The sequence below is a fragment of the Balaenoptera ricei genome, chromosome 15, assembly GCF_028023285.1.
Source record: "Balaenoptera ricei isolate mBalRic1 chromosome 15, mBalRic1.hap2, whole genome shotgun sequence".
NCBI lineage: Eukaryota > Metazoa > Chordata > Mammalia > Artiodactyla > Balaenopteridae > Balaenoptera > Balaenoptera ricei.
The window spans coordinates 71,772,268-71,788,921 of record NC_082653.1 but is presented as its reverse complement, the minus strand read 5'-3'; the positions used below and the strand labels follow the sequence as shown (position 1 = coordinate 71,788,921).

The following is a 16,654-nucleotide window of genomic DNA, read 5'->3' as shown; positions in this document are numbered from 1 at the left end:
CTCAGGCTGTGGCATCTGCAATTTTATTTCCTCAGTCATCTGGTTTTTATTTTCAACGAACACGTGCTGCGTTTCTCTGCGTCGTGCTTGGCATTGTGTGGGTATTTGCTGCACAAAGACAGCAGGGCCTCGGCAGTGCCTTCCGGGAGTGCCCAGGTCGGGGCGTCACGGGTCTGTGAACCAGGGATTCCAGTACGGTGTCCAGTGCAGCACCTCCTGCTGGTGCCTCTGGGCGCCGGGGGAGCCAGAGGAGGGGGTGACTGGGCCGCGCCAAAGAGAAGGACCCAGAACAGTGTGGCACGGAGGGTGGGGTAGGCAGAGCAGGGGGATCGTTAAAGGTTCCTTGAGGCCGTAATAGCTGAATTGGGATTTAATGGAAAAGCAGGCATTTTTGGACAGAGACTAGGAAGGGTTTCCAGGCCGAAGGGACAGCCCTTGCAGAGACACAGGTATAGGGACAGGGGTGGGGGGGCGGGCATGGAAGGTGGACGAGGGGGATGAATCTGGAGCGCAGCCTGTGCTGACCTGACCTCACAGCCGGATGCCAGGGCCGCGTCTGTGGTCAGAGCGCCGCTCTCTGAGGGGGCGGCCAGACCAGCAGAAGGCTGGGCTGGGCTCCGTCGTCCAGGTCCGTTTTCTGCTCCTAGCCTGGGAAAGGACGGCACCTTGGAAGAGGACGAGGACGAAGAGGAAGACCTGGACGAGGGGGCCAAGCGCCGGAGCATCGAGGTGAAAGCCCGCCAGGCCTCCCACACCAACTACCTGCTGATGAAGGGCTGCTGCGCCCCCGGCATCGTCAGCAACCGCAACCTCAACCCCAGCGACAGCATCGTGGTGAACTCCTGCCGGGTCAGGCTCCGGCTGCGCTGCACCCCGAAGCCCACCGGGCTCGGGCCCGCCGGTGAGTGCCCCCCCAGCTGCCCCGTGGCCCAGACCTGGGGCTCATGGCCAGGCTCCCAGGGCCACGTGCGGCAGCCACCACTGACGGAGCCAAAGCGGAAAACGAAGGAAAGGCCCTGCTCTCCGTAGCAGCCGGCCCGGGGGGCGCGCGTCCTGAGTTGCCCACTCACTTGGGGAGCCCTGGGGTGTGCCCGCTGTGTGGTTAGCGCCCACCATGGTCTTTTTGCCTGCGTGTTGCCTTCTGACCTATTGCTGTGAAAGATGAGTATTCTGCTTATATTCATTATCTCTTATCTCCTTTACTTCCAGTTTTTACACTTTTCTGAGTTCTTCTATTGATTGCCTTTGAGATGATAATGACTTGCTTAAACCTCCATTTCCTGCACCCTTAATTTCTGGCAGTCTCTCCTCCCTCCACATAAAACGAGAATATTAGGGCCTCGTCCCTGCACTTCTCTTCCCCCTTCCTACCCCTTTCCCGCTCTGTCTGACTTGCCTTTATTTTCGCATGTTGAGGTGTTTACCTTCACAACCACAGTCAGTATTCTGTGCTGTTTCAGGAGCTTAGCCCAGGCAAAAATGTGATGACCTGTAGCCTGTGGTCTGAGCAGAGACACCTTGTACAGGAAGCACCAGAAACCAGCCGTGGCTGGTGTGAACAAAAGTCGGGACTTATGGGGGGGTCCTGGCGTATCTCACGGGGTCTGCGGAGCCGTGGACGTGGGAACATCAGGAAGGGTGGGGCCCGGGCAGCCTGAGTGGAGGACCACCCCGCTCCCTCCAGAGCTCTAGGGTTCTGGTTCTCAGACCCCAGCCCCACCTTTGTGCCCTTCCCTGTGAGTCTTGAACAAGAGAATCATACTGGCCCTGGGGATCCAGTGGGCTGCAGTCAAGGGCCCAGGGCGGCATGTACCAGGAACCCGACTGCCAGGGGCCCAACCGTGTCCACCCAGAAGGCAACCCCTGGACATTTGGGGAGCAGTGAGTCGGTGTTGGAGCATGACCTGCCTCGGCATCGCTTGTACACTGGTCTGGGGAGGGGAGGGGCTTCTCAGGGCTGATTCTGGTCCTCCTGGTCTCCACAGTCACTTCTCTGGAAGAGCTGATGGTGGGAACCTCCTGCCTCCCTGACACATTCACCAGGCTGATAAACAGCCAGGAGGACACCTGCAGCTTGGAAGAGTTCGCCCACCAGGTGGCGCTATCCGGGTACAGACCCGGAGACGTGTCGGCCGCCCTGGAGGTCCAGGGGGCCATCGCTGCGGCCGGCTGCTTTGGGGTGGACAGGGCGGAGCTGAGCCGAAGGTTCTCGGCCTTGGCGAGGGCGGACGGGGAGCGCTCCCGGACCTTCGCAGACTACGTCCAGGTGAGCTGCGCTCTCAGGTGGCCTGTGGTGGCCAAGCCAGAAGTAGCAGCTCACGGGCCAGACGCACGCTGCGGGTGGGCTTGGCTTGGGGCATGTAGTGGAATTTTTTCAAAAGCTGGATTAGTTGTCAACATTGAAGACAGGAGATCCTGCCTGAAATTTTGCCAGCTTCTCCTGAGCGTTAGAAGGTCTGGCCACTGTGGGCCCTGTTTCTTCAGCACAGCTGGCCGAGCCTCCCCAAGCCATGGGCCTTGTCCTCCCCAGCTCTCTGCTGTCTCCAGATACCCTGCACCTGGTCCACAGTACTCACCGCTTCATTAGCGCGAGTCCGCGTGCCGGACGCGCAGTGAGGCCCGACAAGCCGAAACGTCGGAGTTTGGAGGGGGGAAAGGTTTACTGCAGGGCCCTGCAAGGAGACAGGTGGCTCATGCCCCAGAAAGCCCCGAGCTCCCTGAAAAGTTTCAGCAAAACATTTTTAAAGGCCAGGCGAGGGAGGGGTGTTGCAGGGTACGTGATCAGCTCGTGTACAGTTCTCTGATTGGCTGATGGCGAGGGAACAGGTTGGTGTCACAGGGGTTAACATTGTCAGTCCTTAGGTGCCAGTAGGTCTGGGGACTGCAAATTTAAATTTCTTCCATTTGATGGGGGGGGGGGGGTTCGCATCTGTAAAACAACTCAGGAAAGTGCACCAGATACTGTTACCTGGGTACTTCAGAGAGGAGCTAAAGCAGAGGGTATGGGGGAAAGGCCTGCCCCGCAAAGGCCCCATAGGGTCCTGCTTGGTTACAGCTTTACCTGCCCAGACCCATTTTCATCAGTGACCCTTGAACCCAAAGAATGTGAGAAGAGTTGGACCTTTTAGATCAAGTGCCCCGGGACCTGGCTTGCCCTCCCGCGTGTCAGTTGTTATCGATGTTGTGTGTTACTGATGTTGCGGAGGTGCCTGCCTTGCATGTGTTCCTGGGGCGGGGGTGGGGGGTGGGGAGTCGATACTTGTCATTATCAAAGGAGTTCTTACCCATGCAGGAAATACAAGAGGGCTGTTGAGTACCTTTCACTTGGTGTTGGATTGTTCTTAAAACTCATGGTGCCTCTGGGGCCCTGGGAGGGAGGGTGAGGGTTTTCCCCAGGCAGCGGATCCCACTGGCTGCCGAGGGGCAAGGGGCAGGCAGCTCCCTCTGTTCCCTGGTGCCCAGCACAGGGCCCTAGTGGCGCATGCGCAGCTGACCCTCCGCAGACCCACATGTTGTGGGTGTGAGTCCTGCGTCCAGGCTGTGAACAGGGGCAAACTCCTTGAATCTTGACTTGTGGGTTTTTTAATATAAAAGAAAAAGATGTTGGTGAATCCCTGTGTGCTGCCCAGAGTTGGTGCAGCTCGTAGATAAGAACAAGGACGTGGGAAGAGGGCGTGGTGAACGAGGGAAGGAGTCACTGTCCTTCACTTGGGAATAATTATGGCTTTTGCAGAAGAACTTGGTAACCCTCGGGGTGTTAAGTCTAGGAGGAGCTGGCCAGGCAGAAGGAGACTAGTAAGGTCACATCCGCTTTGAGGGCGCAGGCAGAGCCACCTGTCCTGAAGGAGCTGGGCTGGCCACTTGCTCAGGACGCTTAAACACCTCAGGCAGGGGAAGGGGACCCCGATGACCCTGGGGATCCCTACGGATGCCGAGTGTCTCCTGCTTTTCCTAGGACCTCTTAGAGCAACAGCAGGTGCTGGAAGTCGGCGGCAACACCGCTCGCCTGGTGTCCGTGGCCTCTGCCGAGCCCTGGCTCCTGCACTCGGTGCGGCTAAAAGACAAAGAGGAGGGCACTGACCCTCAAAGAGAAGATCCCCAGGCCAGACCCCCCGAGGGGACTTCCAGCGAGGACGACCCCTCTGAGAGGCAGGCACCGCCTTCTCAGGGCCCCCTGAGCGCCAAGAGGCGTGCCAGCTGGGCCAGTGCAGATGTGGACAGCCAGGGCGGGGGGGCCGACCCCGAGAGTGCCCCGGAGCCCCCCACAAAGAGGCCCACACTCCAGGACGTGCGTTTGGCCCCCAGCCCGGGGCCCAGAGCAGAAGAAGAGCCAGAAACCCAGGTGCCTGCCCTGCCCACAGCTCCTGAGGACACAGGCGTAAGGGAGCCTCCCCCCAGAGCATCGGAAGCCAGGCAGGAGGACCAAGAGGGTGTCGGGGTACCCAGCTCCCCAGGCCAAGAGCAGCTGAGCTGTCAGGCCCAGCTTCCGGAGGGTCCTGAAGACCCCAGAGGTACCAAACCCTGTCCCCCACCCCACCTTCCCCTACCTGCCCATTCGGTGTCACGGGGCCTGATGGGGAACCTGCTGCAGCCACAAAAGGGGACTTTACATCAGCTTTTCATGGCCTCGACTTCGAGGGGGAGGCTCTTGCCTGTTGACACTCGTATTTCCACTAGAGGGCAGAGGCCTCAGACGCTCCTAAGCCGACCTGTGAAACGCGAGGACGCGGCGCTCTCTTGGTTCTGGAAAGAGGTGTTTCCTGAAGCATCCCTGTCAGGAAGCAGAAAGGGGGGGGTCTGGCCTCCCCAGGGGCCTGGCAGGGGCCCCGTTTCCCTCTCCCCTGCTGTAACCCTCTGGGATGTTTTTGCCCAAGGCTTTCACACCCCCAGCTCTGTGGTCGGGGCTCCAGGCGCGCGCCGCTGCCCGGCACACTTGCACCCCGCCGCCTGTCCCGTGTTGTCCTGGGCGTGCAGGCTTTGCCCCCCACGCCCCGCCGCCCCGGGAAGAAGGCTCTGAGGAGTGGGATTGCTGTTGCTTTGTTCACTGCTTTATCCCCAGACCCAGAAGGACTTGCGGAATGAATCGGGGAGGGAGAGATGGGCCTCACCTTCTTCAGTCTCCCACACCCCTTCTCTCTTGTCAGGTTTGGTGGACAGTTCTGTGGCCGGGGGCCTCTCCCAGGCAGCGTGGGAAAGGTGAGTGTGCTTCAGACTCAGGTGGCCTGGGCCGGGGGGAGCGGTGAGGGCCTTGGGGGTTGTCCCCAGGGTCCAAGATTAGTTATTACGTGAAGGTCTTTCACAAAGATCTGTCTGGCACAGGGGTCCCGGACACGGGAGGGACTGTTGGTCCCGCTCACGGGGGGACCAGGCAGGTGCTCCTTGCACGTGGTGGACAAGGGCCAGCAGTGCTGACTGCTGTAGCGCCCGGTCCGTCGGGAACAGTGGGTGTCACAGAAGCCTTTCTGGCGAGGGGGCGCCTGCCCCAGTGTGTACATCACCCTCAGCTTGGCGGGGCCGTGCTCTCCCAGCTTAGGTGTAGCCTCCCACCAGGGCCCAGTCACGCGGTCCGAGCCAAGCGTCCAGCTACCCTGGGGCCTGTCCCACGCCGGGACCCTGTGTGTCAGACCAGTCACTGGTTAAGCTTTTAGCAGAAACCTTCTAAGGAAAGTGTGTCTGGAACCCCCGTATACAGCACAGAAGTAGAACTTTTGAGTACAGACCTGAGAGCTTGGTCAGAAGGGGAGGCAGCCAGTGGCCCGGGTCCCAGATGGAACTGGAAAATCCAGAGATCCTAGCTCTTCCCTCCCCCCATCCCCCCCACCTCCACCAGTGTGCGGTGATGTGGGTCCGGTGCTCGTGGGCCATGGGGCTGGGACCCCGTCTGTCCAGGTGGGAGGGGAGCGGGAGGTGGAAGAGCAAGAGGGAGACGGTCCCCAGCCCTGAGTCCCAGGCCAGGCGCCAGACCTCCCCGAGCCTTGGTGTCCCATCCCCAGAGCTGGGACCACGTGGGAGTGGCTGTCTCCCCTTCCCCACCGAGCCTGAGGCCCGTGTGCCCACCCCGCAGGGACTGTGAGAGCGTCCGCTTCATCGGGCGCCCGTGGCGCATCGTGGACGGCCGCCTGAACACGCCCGTGATCAAGGGCATGATGGAGGGCGTGCTGCACCACGTCATGACCAGGCCCGGCGTGCCCGAGAGCTGCCTGCTACAGCACTACGAGGGCGTCCTGCAGCCCCTCGCTGTGCTCGAGCTGCTCCAGGTGTGACTGGGCTCGGGGAGGGTCCTCACTGGGTCCCCGTCCCCCGCTGCGGCTCCCTCTTCCTGGGTCTGGGCTTGAGTCTCAGAGGGCCAGGGGTGGTGGGCGCATTGGCCGAGCTCTAGGGTGTGGCCGCCACATACAGGCTCGGCCCGCGAGGGGGCACTGGCCTCCTGGCAGAGAGCCAGGCTCCTCAGAAGAGCCTCAGGCCCCAGGTGTCCCCCACACTGCTTACTCCCCCACCCCCCGTCAGCCCCGCTGCCCTCCGAGGCCGCGGCGCTGGCCGAGCCCCACTTCTGTCCTCCTGCCTCTGGCCTCTGTGCCCTTTAGCGCTGCTGGCGCCCAGCCTCCCACATCCCCCACCCCTGCCCTGGGTTCCTGTCCCCAGGCCGTCCCTCACAGCACCCTTCCCCAGCCCCGAGCTGCTGCCCAGGCCTACATGTCGGCGTTCCCGGGGTCTTGCCTCTGACCCTTTCTCTAGACCAGGGCTCAGAGGCTCACAGGCCCACAGGGACAGGTGAGTAGTGAGTGACAAGCCCCCGTGGGTGGCAGGGAGAGCTGGAGACGTGCTCGCGGCCTCCTGAGGGCAGCTCGGCCTGATGGCCGCCGTGCGCTCCGGCCCTGTGTGCCCTGGGCCTCCAGCTCCTCAACAGAAGTGGAAACGGGAAGTTCAGTGTGGAACTCCCTGCACTTTACAGCAGGTCTGGGCCAAACAGAACCCCAGCTGGAAGCTGGCCTGCAACCCCTGCTCAACACAGGGCCGCTGTACAGATGCTGGTCACGCGCTTCTCTCTCTTGCCCTGGGCTCTTACCTAAACCCCCCTGGTCAATCCCTACTCGTCTCTCAAGGCCAGGTTCAGGTGTTTGTTCTGGGAGCAGCTCTGGGCACAGAGGACGTGGTCCTCGAATGCCCCTGTGAACCGGTCTGTCTGTGTCGTCTGCAGGGCCTGGAATCCCTTGGCTGCGTTCAAAAGCGCCTGCTGAGAAAGCTCCCGGCCGTCTCGCTCTTCTCTAAGCCGGCGGGCGGAGAGGCAGAGACGCCCTCCAGCCCGGGCGGGAGCCCCATGGTCTTCTACGAGCCCACGCTGGACTGCACGCTCCGCCTGGGCCGCGCCTTCCCCCATGAGGCCAACTGGAACAAGTGGGTCCACTTCTGAGCCTCTTGTCCCACAGCCGGCCCTGAGGAGAGGGTGTTCTCTCCTGGGGGGCCCACGTGTGCGGTGCAGCCCGGCGAGGTCGGGGCACAGGGGGCCCTGCGTCCCGCCCGCTGCACGGGGACACTGTGTGCCCAGCCTGCGGCCCCGCCTGTGGTTCCCAGCCTGGAACTCTGGAAGGAAGGCCGACCGCCCGCCTGCCCCCAGGCCCTTCCGGGGCTGCCCTAAGGACTGTGCTTCGTCAGCCCGGGGCCTGGGGGAGAGCTTGGAGACACTGGTCCCGCCTGCTCTCCTCCTCATGTTCCCGATCTCTCTGGAACCTGGGTTGTGGGGAGCGTCCTCCAAGGGCTTCCAAGGCGAGGCTGCCCAGGCCCCGAACCTTCTGTACGGACATCCACTGGCCAGTGAGGGGTCAGGAGCTGGGGGCCGCGGGGGTCTGCCCCATCCACGCAGACCTCGCGTTCCAGATTCCAGCCACCCCGCCGCGGAGGACTCTCCCTGCTCCCTGGAAAGCCCTTGTGGCCTGAGGGCCAGGGCCTCTTGGGGACGTGTCACGGAGCGGGGCTGGGTGCCCCACTGCCGAGGGCCCGGCAGAGACGTGCTCCTCTCCAGGCAGCACCCCTGACCTCTGGGCTGGGGCTGAGCCTGCGACCCGCCTGCAGGCCTCCTGCCACCTAGGAACGGGGAGTCCTGGCAGGTTTGGGGTTTGTTTTGTTCTTTCAACCTCTTTCCTTATTAAGAAAAAAAAATCCCCTGGCATGTATTTATATATTTTTTAATTAAAGTGAAGTAAAATGCAATTTGTTGTGTGTGTCTCCTAAAGAATCTTTGATCCCCTGGGGGCTCCTTGTTTTTCAACCTCGGAACAGCCGGGAATAGATGTTGCCCGTAAAACCGAACAGGCGGGGTGCTGGGTGCAGCCTGACCGCCTGCGGCTGCCTTGGAAGCCCATCCTCCCACTCAGCTGGGCCCGTGCCTGTCCCTTGACAGGCGTCTGGCAGCGCCCAATCCGGGGCAGGCCTGCGCCCAATCGGCGTGGCCCACGATGCCAGCAGGCCGCAGAGGTCTCAGGCCTGGGACATGGATTTGGCCTGTGGCTGTTCTCTTTAGCCCACATTTCTTTTTCTGTTGTTTTTTTAGTTACCAACATTTTTTAAAAATCAGAGTTTTCACATTTTTAAAAAATCCACATCTCTATCTTCTCTTGAAAGATGAGAAACCTGGTAACACTGCATGTGATGGTCACAAGTACGGGACATGCCCCCCTAGTCACCGCTGCCCCACCCCCAGGCCCGGTCTCAGGTCCATTGCAGCTCCTCTCACTCACAACCTGCAGCTCCTGACCTGGCCCAGCTGGCGGTCCTGTGTTTCCATCCTCCCTCTGCCAGGGACCTGGTCCCCGGGCCAGACTCCAGAGTGACGGGGCAGTGAGTAGGGTCTTGAGGGTGAACCCTAGCACAGCCAAGACTTGGCCAAGTCTTAGCATCATTTTTTTCTTCTTCTTTCATTTTTACTCAAGTGTGAAAAACTAGCATTTGGGGGGATTTTCTGAGATCAAGTAGAATAGTGGATGTGATCTGCTTTGTAAACAGATGCTGATTATGTGGGAATGTGTTGTGTGGCAGGAGCAAGGTAGGGTTAGGATCAAGTCTTTTTGTTTTTTAATTGACGGATAGTTGATTGACAGTGCTGTGCCAATCTCTGCTGTACAGCAAAGAGTCTCAGTTACACACATAGAGACATTCTTTTTTTTATATTCTTTTCCATTAAGGTTTATCCCAGGAGATTGGCTAGAGTTCCCTATGCTTTGTAGTAGGACTTTGTTGTTGGGATCCAGTCTTGATGTTCAGGTCTCAGGGCCTTGGTTTTCTCATCTGAGAAATGGGGATAGAATATCCCCCTCACAGGAGGGCCAGAGGAGCTGAAGAACACCAAGGGCAAGCGCAGCTCAGCCAAGTCTGTTTCCTTTCCTGTTTCCCCAGTTGAGGGACAGTTTGGGCACATGTATGGGAGATGGGACATAGGGATGTGGGGTTGGCTCTTGATGCTGAAATCTCAGCCTCTGCACCGGTGCCAAATTGAATCTCGGGACAGAGTTTTGGGGGAAGCAGAAAAGAACAGCTTTATTGCTTTGCCAGGCAAAGGGGGACACAGCAGGCTCCTTCCCTGAAAAACTGTATGATTTCCCAACCCGGGAGGATTTGATGAGGAGTTTTATAGCAATGGTTCAAGGGTGGGGTTGCTGATAAGATTAGGGTGTGTGCAGGGCTTGCACTCCTCTAATCTGGTCTCAGGTAATCTTGTTGATGAGCTTCTCTGGTAAGAAAAATGCTGACATCTTCCATTTGTTGGGTTTTAATTCTATAATAAATAGCTTAAAGACACTGATACATGTATCCCCTGAGGTGGAACCAGGACCCTGCCCCCAGGCTGCACTATTGTTTCTTGGCTGCCCCTCCCTTGTCTTTGCATCCCTTTCCTTCCCGGATTAGCGACTGTTCCAATCTGCCCTTTGGAACTCAGGGAAGGTCATGGAGGCTGGAGTCTGTTCCCTACAAGAAACGGGGGACAGGGGACTTCCTTCCCTGGCGGTTCAGTGGTTAAGACTCTGTCCTCCCACTGTAGGGGGTGCGCGTTCAATCCCTGGTCGGGGAACTAAGATCCCACATGCCGCAGGGCGCGGCCAAAAAAAAAGACAAAAAAAGCGGGGAACAGAAAAGCTTCCGTGCCCAGGAGCCCCACAGGGTCCTGCTCGGTTTCATTACTCCTTTTTACTTACATAAACCATGAGTTAATCCATTCTCTTTAAACACTTAAAACATTACAGATATGACTTAAGCCTCCAGGCTGCTTTCTCCTTCAGGCCTTTTCTCTTCATTTACATACATTTTATGCTCCCCTACCCCCGAGAAAACAGAGACCTGCGATGACATTTTACATATTGACACAGCTCCGGCTGTTCACCCTGCAGTGTCCCTGGCACATCTGTATCAGCACGTAGAGAGCTACATGCTATGTAATCTCTATGGTAGGAGTCCTGGCACTGAGGTCCTGATTTTATTCCCTCTTCACTGAAATTGCTTCCTGGTTTCCCCCATTGAGCATCCTCTCGGCTGCCTTCTCAGGACTGCCTTCTCAGGATCCGCCTCCCTTCTTCCTGGAGCTCAATCAGATCTCATTCAGTCTGCTGCTGCCGCCAGCCTCCTCCCACGTCCCCTCCCTTCCCTTGCAGCCTCGTTTCACCCAAGGCCACCCAGTACCCTGGGCTGAGAGTGAGCTCTGTCCTCTGACTACCTGACTACCCATCCTTCCCTTGGGCCCTTGACCCACTTATGCCGGGGACTTTCCAGATGTGCACGTGCATATATGTGTTGTGTGTGTGAAGTATGTGTGTATGTGTGTATATGTACATGTGTGTGTGCGCACACACATGTGATCTCCCTGCTTAGTGTGGTCTCACTGCCCACACCGCCCACTGCCCAATGCAGGTCCACCCACCCAAGGAGTAGAATTCAGTCCTTGTTGAATTTTAAAAAGAACCTACTAAAAATAATTAATTATTAATTAATTAATTAATAAAAAAGAACATACTGTGGTTACCAAAGGGGAGAGGAGAGGGGGAGGGACAAATTGGGAGGTTAGGATTAACACATACAAACAACTATACATAAGACAGGTAAGCAACAAGGATTTACTGTGTGGCATAGGGAATTAAACCCAATATCTTGTAATAACCTATATGGAATACGGAAAGAAAAAAAAAAGATACACACACGCAAAAACCCCAAAAAACGAATCACTAGGCTATACACCTGAAACTAACACAATATTGTAAACCAGCTATACTTCAATTTAAAAAAAAGAACCTACCCGTCCACCTTGTGTCCTCATCGCCACATTCCCACCGCATGGAGTTTCTGTGACAGTTGTGAAGCCACCTGACAGCGCTGGCAGATGCTAGTGGAGCCCCTGGACCGCAGCGTGGGGAAGGCACCGCCTTCAGCCGGCTCCTCAGCCAAGTTCCAGTGGTCACCAGCAGGTGGCAGCAGCAGCCCAACATCTCCGTTTCCTGCTGGTTCATCTGGGTCTCCAGATGTCTGTAGCTCGCTGTCTATCCACGTTTAAGGTTGAGATCAACAAAAAGCTTGCTGGGGTTGGGGGGACTTGGCCACAGAGATGATGATAAAGTGACAACATTTTCTGAGCACTTGCAATGTGCCACGCTGCTCTCCACACTTCACACATATTAACTCTTGGTCTCACAACAGACCTAAGAAAGTATGTCCAATTAATATACCCATTTCATGTATGAGGAAACCAAGGCACAGGAAGTAAAATAATTCCTGCAGGTTGGAAGCTAGTAAGTGGATCTACTGGCTTCCCAACTCAGGCCATCCAGCCTCAAATCTCTCCCCCTTGACACTTCTTTTTAGGGATGGGGTTTGCTTTGGGGTGGGCAGCCAGCATGATGCTGAGAGACCCACAAAATGGCAGAATGCAAAATTTCTTTTCTGGGAACATCACTTTTTAAGAGAAAACCCCTCACGCCTGTTGCCACTATAGATGAAGGAAGATCCCCAGCTGCTCCACAGTGTGAGCAGCGGGGGGAGGGGGGGTGTCTCTTGCTCCATTCACAGACTTCAAGGAGGCCCCTATTTTCACTTTCATGTCCCATTCTGGGCCATTTCCAAGTCCAAGGGCAAGTGGGTCCCTCCTGGTTTCAGTCCCCTCCCTCCTCTCTGCCCGCTTCTTTGTCAGTCACAACTCTGCCTTTGATTGATTGATTCATTCGTTCAGTATTTGTTGAGCACCTGCTATGTGCTATGTGCCAGGCACTATGCTAGGCTCTGAGACCGAGTAGTGGATAAAACAGACAAAATCCCTGTGCTAGTGGGACAGACAGTAAATATGATAAGCAAGTAAAAGACATATGTTAAAAGCACAATAAATGTTATGGAAAATAATAAATCTAGGTCTGTGGGGTGCTGCAGTTTTGAGTAAGGAGACTAGGGTGGGTCCCATTGTGAAGGTGACATTTGAGCAAAGACCTGACTCTGCTTGTTTTCCATTCATGTGTTGATGCTTCTTGACTGCAGGTGACCTCCTGTCCCATCCCCTTCATTGTGGAGAGTTTATACGCCTTTCTCCTTTGCTCTTGGTGTCATGATCTCCCCGGAGGGGAAGTACATGCGCTCACTCTGCCATCACCCACAGAAGGCCCGTTCTGGGTTTTGTTTTTGTTTTTGTTTTTTTTTGGCCGTGCAACGCGGCATATGAGATCTTAGTTCCCTGATCAGGGATCAAGCCCGCACCCACTGCAGGGGAAGCGTGGAGTCTTAACCACTGGACCGCCAGGGAAGTCCCCTATTCTGGGTTTTGATGGTGCATCTGGGGGGACCACAGCTGGGACGGGCTGGGACGGGCTATTCTGCATGCAGTGCCAGCAGCAGCCCAGGCAAACCGAGTCCCCAGATGGGGGGGAGGAGGGGGGAAGAGGCTCTCCCTCCAGCAAGAGGCCAAAAAGGAGCTGAGGATGCAGAGTGGAGAGCACGGACTCCGGGTGACTGGGCGAGTCACTGCCCCTCTGGGCCTCTGTTTCCCCAGCAGTAAAATGAAGGGCTGGGTCCAATTTGCACTCTCGCCCTCCTTCCCAAAGTAGATGGTCCGGGACATCCAGAGAGCATCCGAGGCTGAGACCTTGCAGTAACTGATGGGGAAATGTCTGGACGCTAGAGTTCCTGGGTTCTTTAAATCCTAGCACAGGGCAATGTCAGCTTCAGGGTATTTCTCTGGGAAGGAGACTGGAGAAGGGCTGGGACCACAGCACTTTCCTCATCTGACCCAGAGGCCAGCTGAAGGTGATGGCAGAGAAGCACATACACATTTAATGTCCCTGTCCTCATCCTCCCTTTTCATCCCCAGAGTCAGCCGAGAGGCTGATTCCTGCCCCACATTACAAAAGAGGAAACAGGTTCAGAGACAGCGAGAGACTTGCCCAAGGTCATTCATGATACATGATGGAGCCTGGTCCTCAGGCCCCTTTGAATGTGGTCCTTCCTTGGGATGGGAGGACAGTCCTCACTACAGGGATGAGATGAGAATACTGTCCAATACAAGTGACAGAAACCCATCCCAAACGTGCTTAAGCAAAAAAAAGGAAACTTACAGCTCATTGATTCAGTCAGGATAGGCTGGGTTATGCTGTGGTAACAATCAGCCCCCAAATCTTAGCAGATTAGAATAAAAGATTTATTTCTTGCTCACAATACGTGTCCATCACAGGTGAACTAGAAGTTCTGCTCCACATCTCCCCACTCGAGGCCCCGGGCTGATGGAGAAGCCACCATCTCACACATCACTGGTCACTGTGGCACAGAGGAACACTCTGAAGGGCATCACGACTGTCAGTTCAATGCTCTGGTCCAGAAGTGAGACTTACCACTTCTGCTCACCACTCATTGGCCAATCCTGGTCATGTGGTGCCATCTGACCACAAGGTGGGGCAGAAGGCCAAGAGCTGGAAATACTTGGTGAACAGTATGACTTCCATACTCATCTACCTCAAAAATCCAGGGGGAATGTAGTTTCAGGCATGGCTGGATCCAGGAGCTTAAGAGGATATTTCCAGGAGTATATGCCCACTTCCCAGCTCTGCTTTCCAGTGTGTTGGCCTCATATTAGGTGAGCTGCTTCTTCCTGGTGCCCCCTCCCCGGTCCCACCACCCAGCAGCTCCAGGCTCAGTCTAGCCCTACAAGCTGAGCAGTCCCAGCAGGAAAAGCGTATGGACCAGCTTGGTCACATGTCTGACCCTGAACTGGCCCTGAGGCCGGGAGGATAGAATGCTCTCTTGGCCAGGCCTGGGTGACTCCCAGAGCTGGGGTCAGCTACCCCAACGATGCTGTGAGGGCAGAAGCACAGGCACCCACAGGTGTTTGCTGAGAGTTTCTTCGCCCCTGACCTAGGTGCCTTCCAGCGGAGCGAGGTGAGGATAGCTGGACTTGGGATCAGGAGCCCAGAGTTCAAGTTCTGACTCTGACATTTAATTCAGTGTGTGACCTCAGGCAAGTCAGCGGCCCCTTCTGCACCTTCATTTGTCAGATGGATATCCTGCCCCTCGGAGCCTGCAGATGGAAAAGGGCTGGGTCAGGAGCCCTGCCTCTGAAGACAGGGTCATTAGCAATTCTGGCCTGGACGCTGGGTGACAGGGAACTGCCTTCCCCACCCCCATGTGTTCAGGGCTGGGTCACACCTCCAGGCCTTTGCTCAAGCTCTTCCCTCTGCCTGAGTAGCTGGTGTCCCTAACAACTCCTATTCACTTTTCAAAGCCCAACGAATACCACCTCCTCCCTGAAGCCCCCCGGGGCCTTCCTGCTGCCTGTCTGGGCTCCCACCCGTGGTGTGCCGGGGCTGCCTCCTACCAGCTAGGAGAGTTGATTGTAAACATCTCTTCCAACCGCATGTTTAAAGTCCTCAAGTTGGTAGCTTGAAATTGACCGTGGTGAAAGTGTTTACACCATGGAAATAAGCAAACACTGCAAATCAGGCTTTACTGAAGGCCCACTAGGTGCCTGATGGGGGTGTAAAGCAGTGAACAAAAGAGGCAAAGTTGTTGCCTTCGTGGAGCTTAGGTTTGATATTTCATCCTTGTCTCTAGCAACTGTTTATCTCCATCCACCTATCCAACTGCTCTTCCTTCAAGCCTTTACCATGAGCTGGGTCCCCTTCAAAGACAGAGCTGTTGAGGAACCACGTCTGGCCCAGGCCAGAGCCCCATCCCCCCGCCCCCCGGCCTGGCATCAGCCAGTGTCCCAGGTGTCCCCTTCCCCTACTCCCCGGCCCAGAGCTGTGTGTGCTGGAGAGAGAGCTGAGCTGCTTCCACGGGGAGCCTGGGGCTCACGGGGTGCCTGGAACCTGTGGCCTCCGTGAGGGTGTGAAAACCACATCACACCTTGACCCAAGCATCTCCAGGGTGACGGTGGGGGATGGTGAGGGCTGCTCACACCTGCGGGAGCTGTGGTTTCGCACTTGGGCTCCCATCCGAGCCTCACACCTTGATCCCAGGTTAACAGTATCACTATTAAGACCATCAATGTTGTAGAACTTTCAGAACCAAGGAATCCCGTGTTCTCTCAGTGACTTCTTCCAATCATCCCCTTTTACAGAAGAGTCACAGAGAAACTATCAGCAGGATCGACAGCTCAGCCCTCGTCCAAAAGCAGAGACAAGCCAGAGCTTCAGGCATTGGCCGGCATGCAGCCTGGCCTTTGGGGAGGACCTCAGGCCAGGTAGGTCCAGGCCAGGGTAGGGATTCCCCTCAGGGCTCTGAGAGCCGGTGGCTGAGTCAGACTCTGCTATTTTAACCCTGCTTCATGGCCTCGAAAAAGCTGCCTCTAAAGGTGAGCACCCTTAGGAGGAAAACGATCTCTTTTCTTTCTTCCTTCTTTTAAAGTATGAGTTGTATGCAATATGCAGCACCAATATGGAGCTCCTGTCCAAAGCTGACGTTCAATAAGGTGCCTTCAAAACGTCACAAAGAAGTATTTTCTTAGCATCTTAAATTCACATTTCAGCAGTTTCTCTGACCAGTCATCAAAAAGAACTTGACTTCCTCCAATTCCCCAGGGCAAGCAAGTAAGACGCCAGGGGATCAGGACCACCGTGTCATCACTGCCGAGTCCGGCCTGCGGCCCTCCCCAATGTGAGTGCCAAGGGGAGCGTCCTCTCGCTGTCTCCCAGCACCTGCATGTACTCAGTAAATGTGCTCAATAAATATTTCTGGGGTGCATAAAGGGAACAACAAAATGGGCAGCAGGAGCCAGAAAAAGAAATCTTGGTTGGTGAGGGGCTGATTCTAAGAAACTAAGCTGATTTTAAACCCGGAATCCCCCAAGTGCCCCTCTGCAGGGTGGGACAGCCCGCAGGTACCTGGGCTGTGTCTGGTTTCTCACTCCCACCCACCTCCAGCACAAGCCTTGGTCCTGGCCGCAGAAGGAAGGAAGCTGACGTTTATTGAGAGTCTGGGCTGCACACTGTACGTGGGCGACCTCTCCAATTTCTCCCCAGGGTAGGTCAGGCCGCCCCCATTATTAAGACAGGAAACTCCAGCCCAGAGAGGGGAAGTGACTCACCCAAGAAGGCACAGCCAGGAGGTGTCAGGGTCAGGATTCAGAGCCAGGTCCACCGGCTCCCCCCAGAATCTTCCCACCCCCGGGGTCACTGTGGGCTCGCTTGGTCCCCTTCCCCTC

At 56.5% G+C, this 16,654-nt stretch overlaps 1 protein-coding gene across 2 annotated transcripts in view; it reads left to right on the top strand.

The window, feature by feature from the left end:
* The window catches only part of GTF3C1 (general transcription factor IIIC subunit 1), a 72,736-nt gene extending 64,528 nt beyond the window's left edge, over positions 1–8,208 (top strand). For both annotated transcript variants that reach the window (XM_059898778.1, XM_059898779.1), the window contains 6 exons: positions 648–901; positions 1,986–2,266; positions 3,956–4,511; positions 5,145–5,196; positions 6,065–6,257; positions 7,199–8,208. In XM_059898778.1, coding sequence (XP_059754761.1) covers positions 648–901; positions 1,986–2,266; positions 3,956–4,511; positions 5,145–5,196; positions 6,065–6,257; positions 7,199–7,411 — 1,549 coding nt within the window. In that variant the 3' untranslated portion in view covers positions 7,412–8,208. The remainder of the gene's footprint in view (positions 1–647; positions 902–1,985; positions 2,267–3,955; positions 4,512–5,144; positions 5,197–6,064; positions 6,258–7,198) is intronic.
* Positions 8,209–16,654: the final 8,446 nt, after the last annotated feature.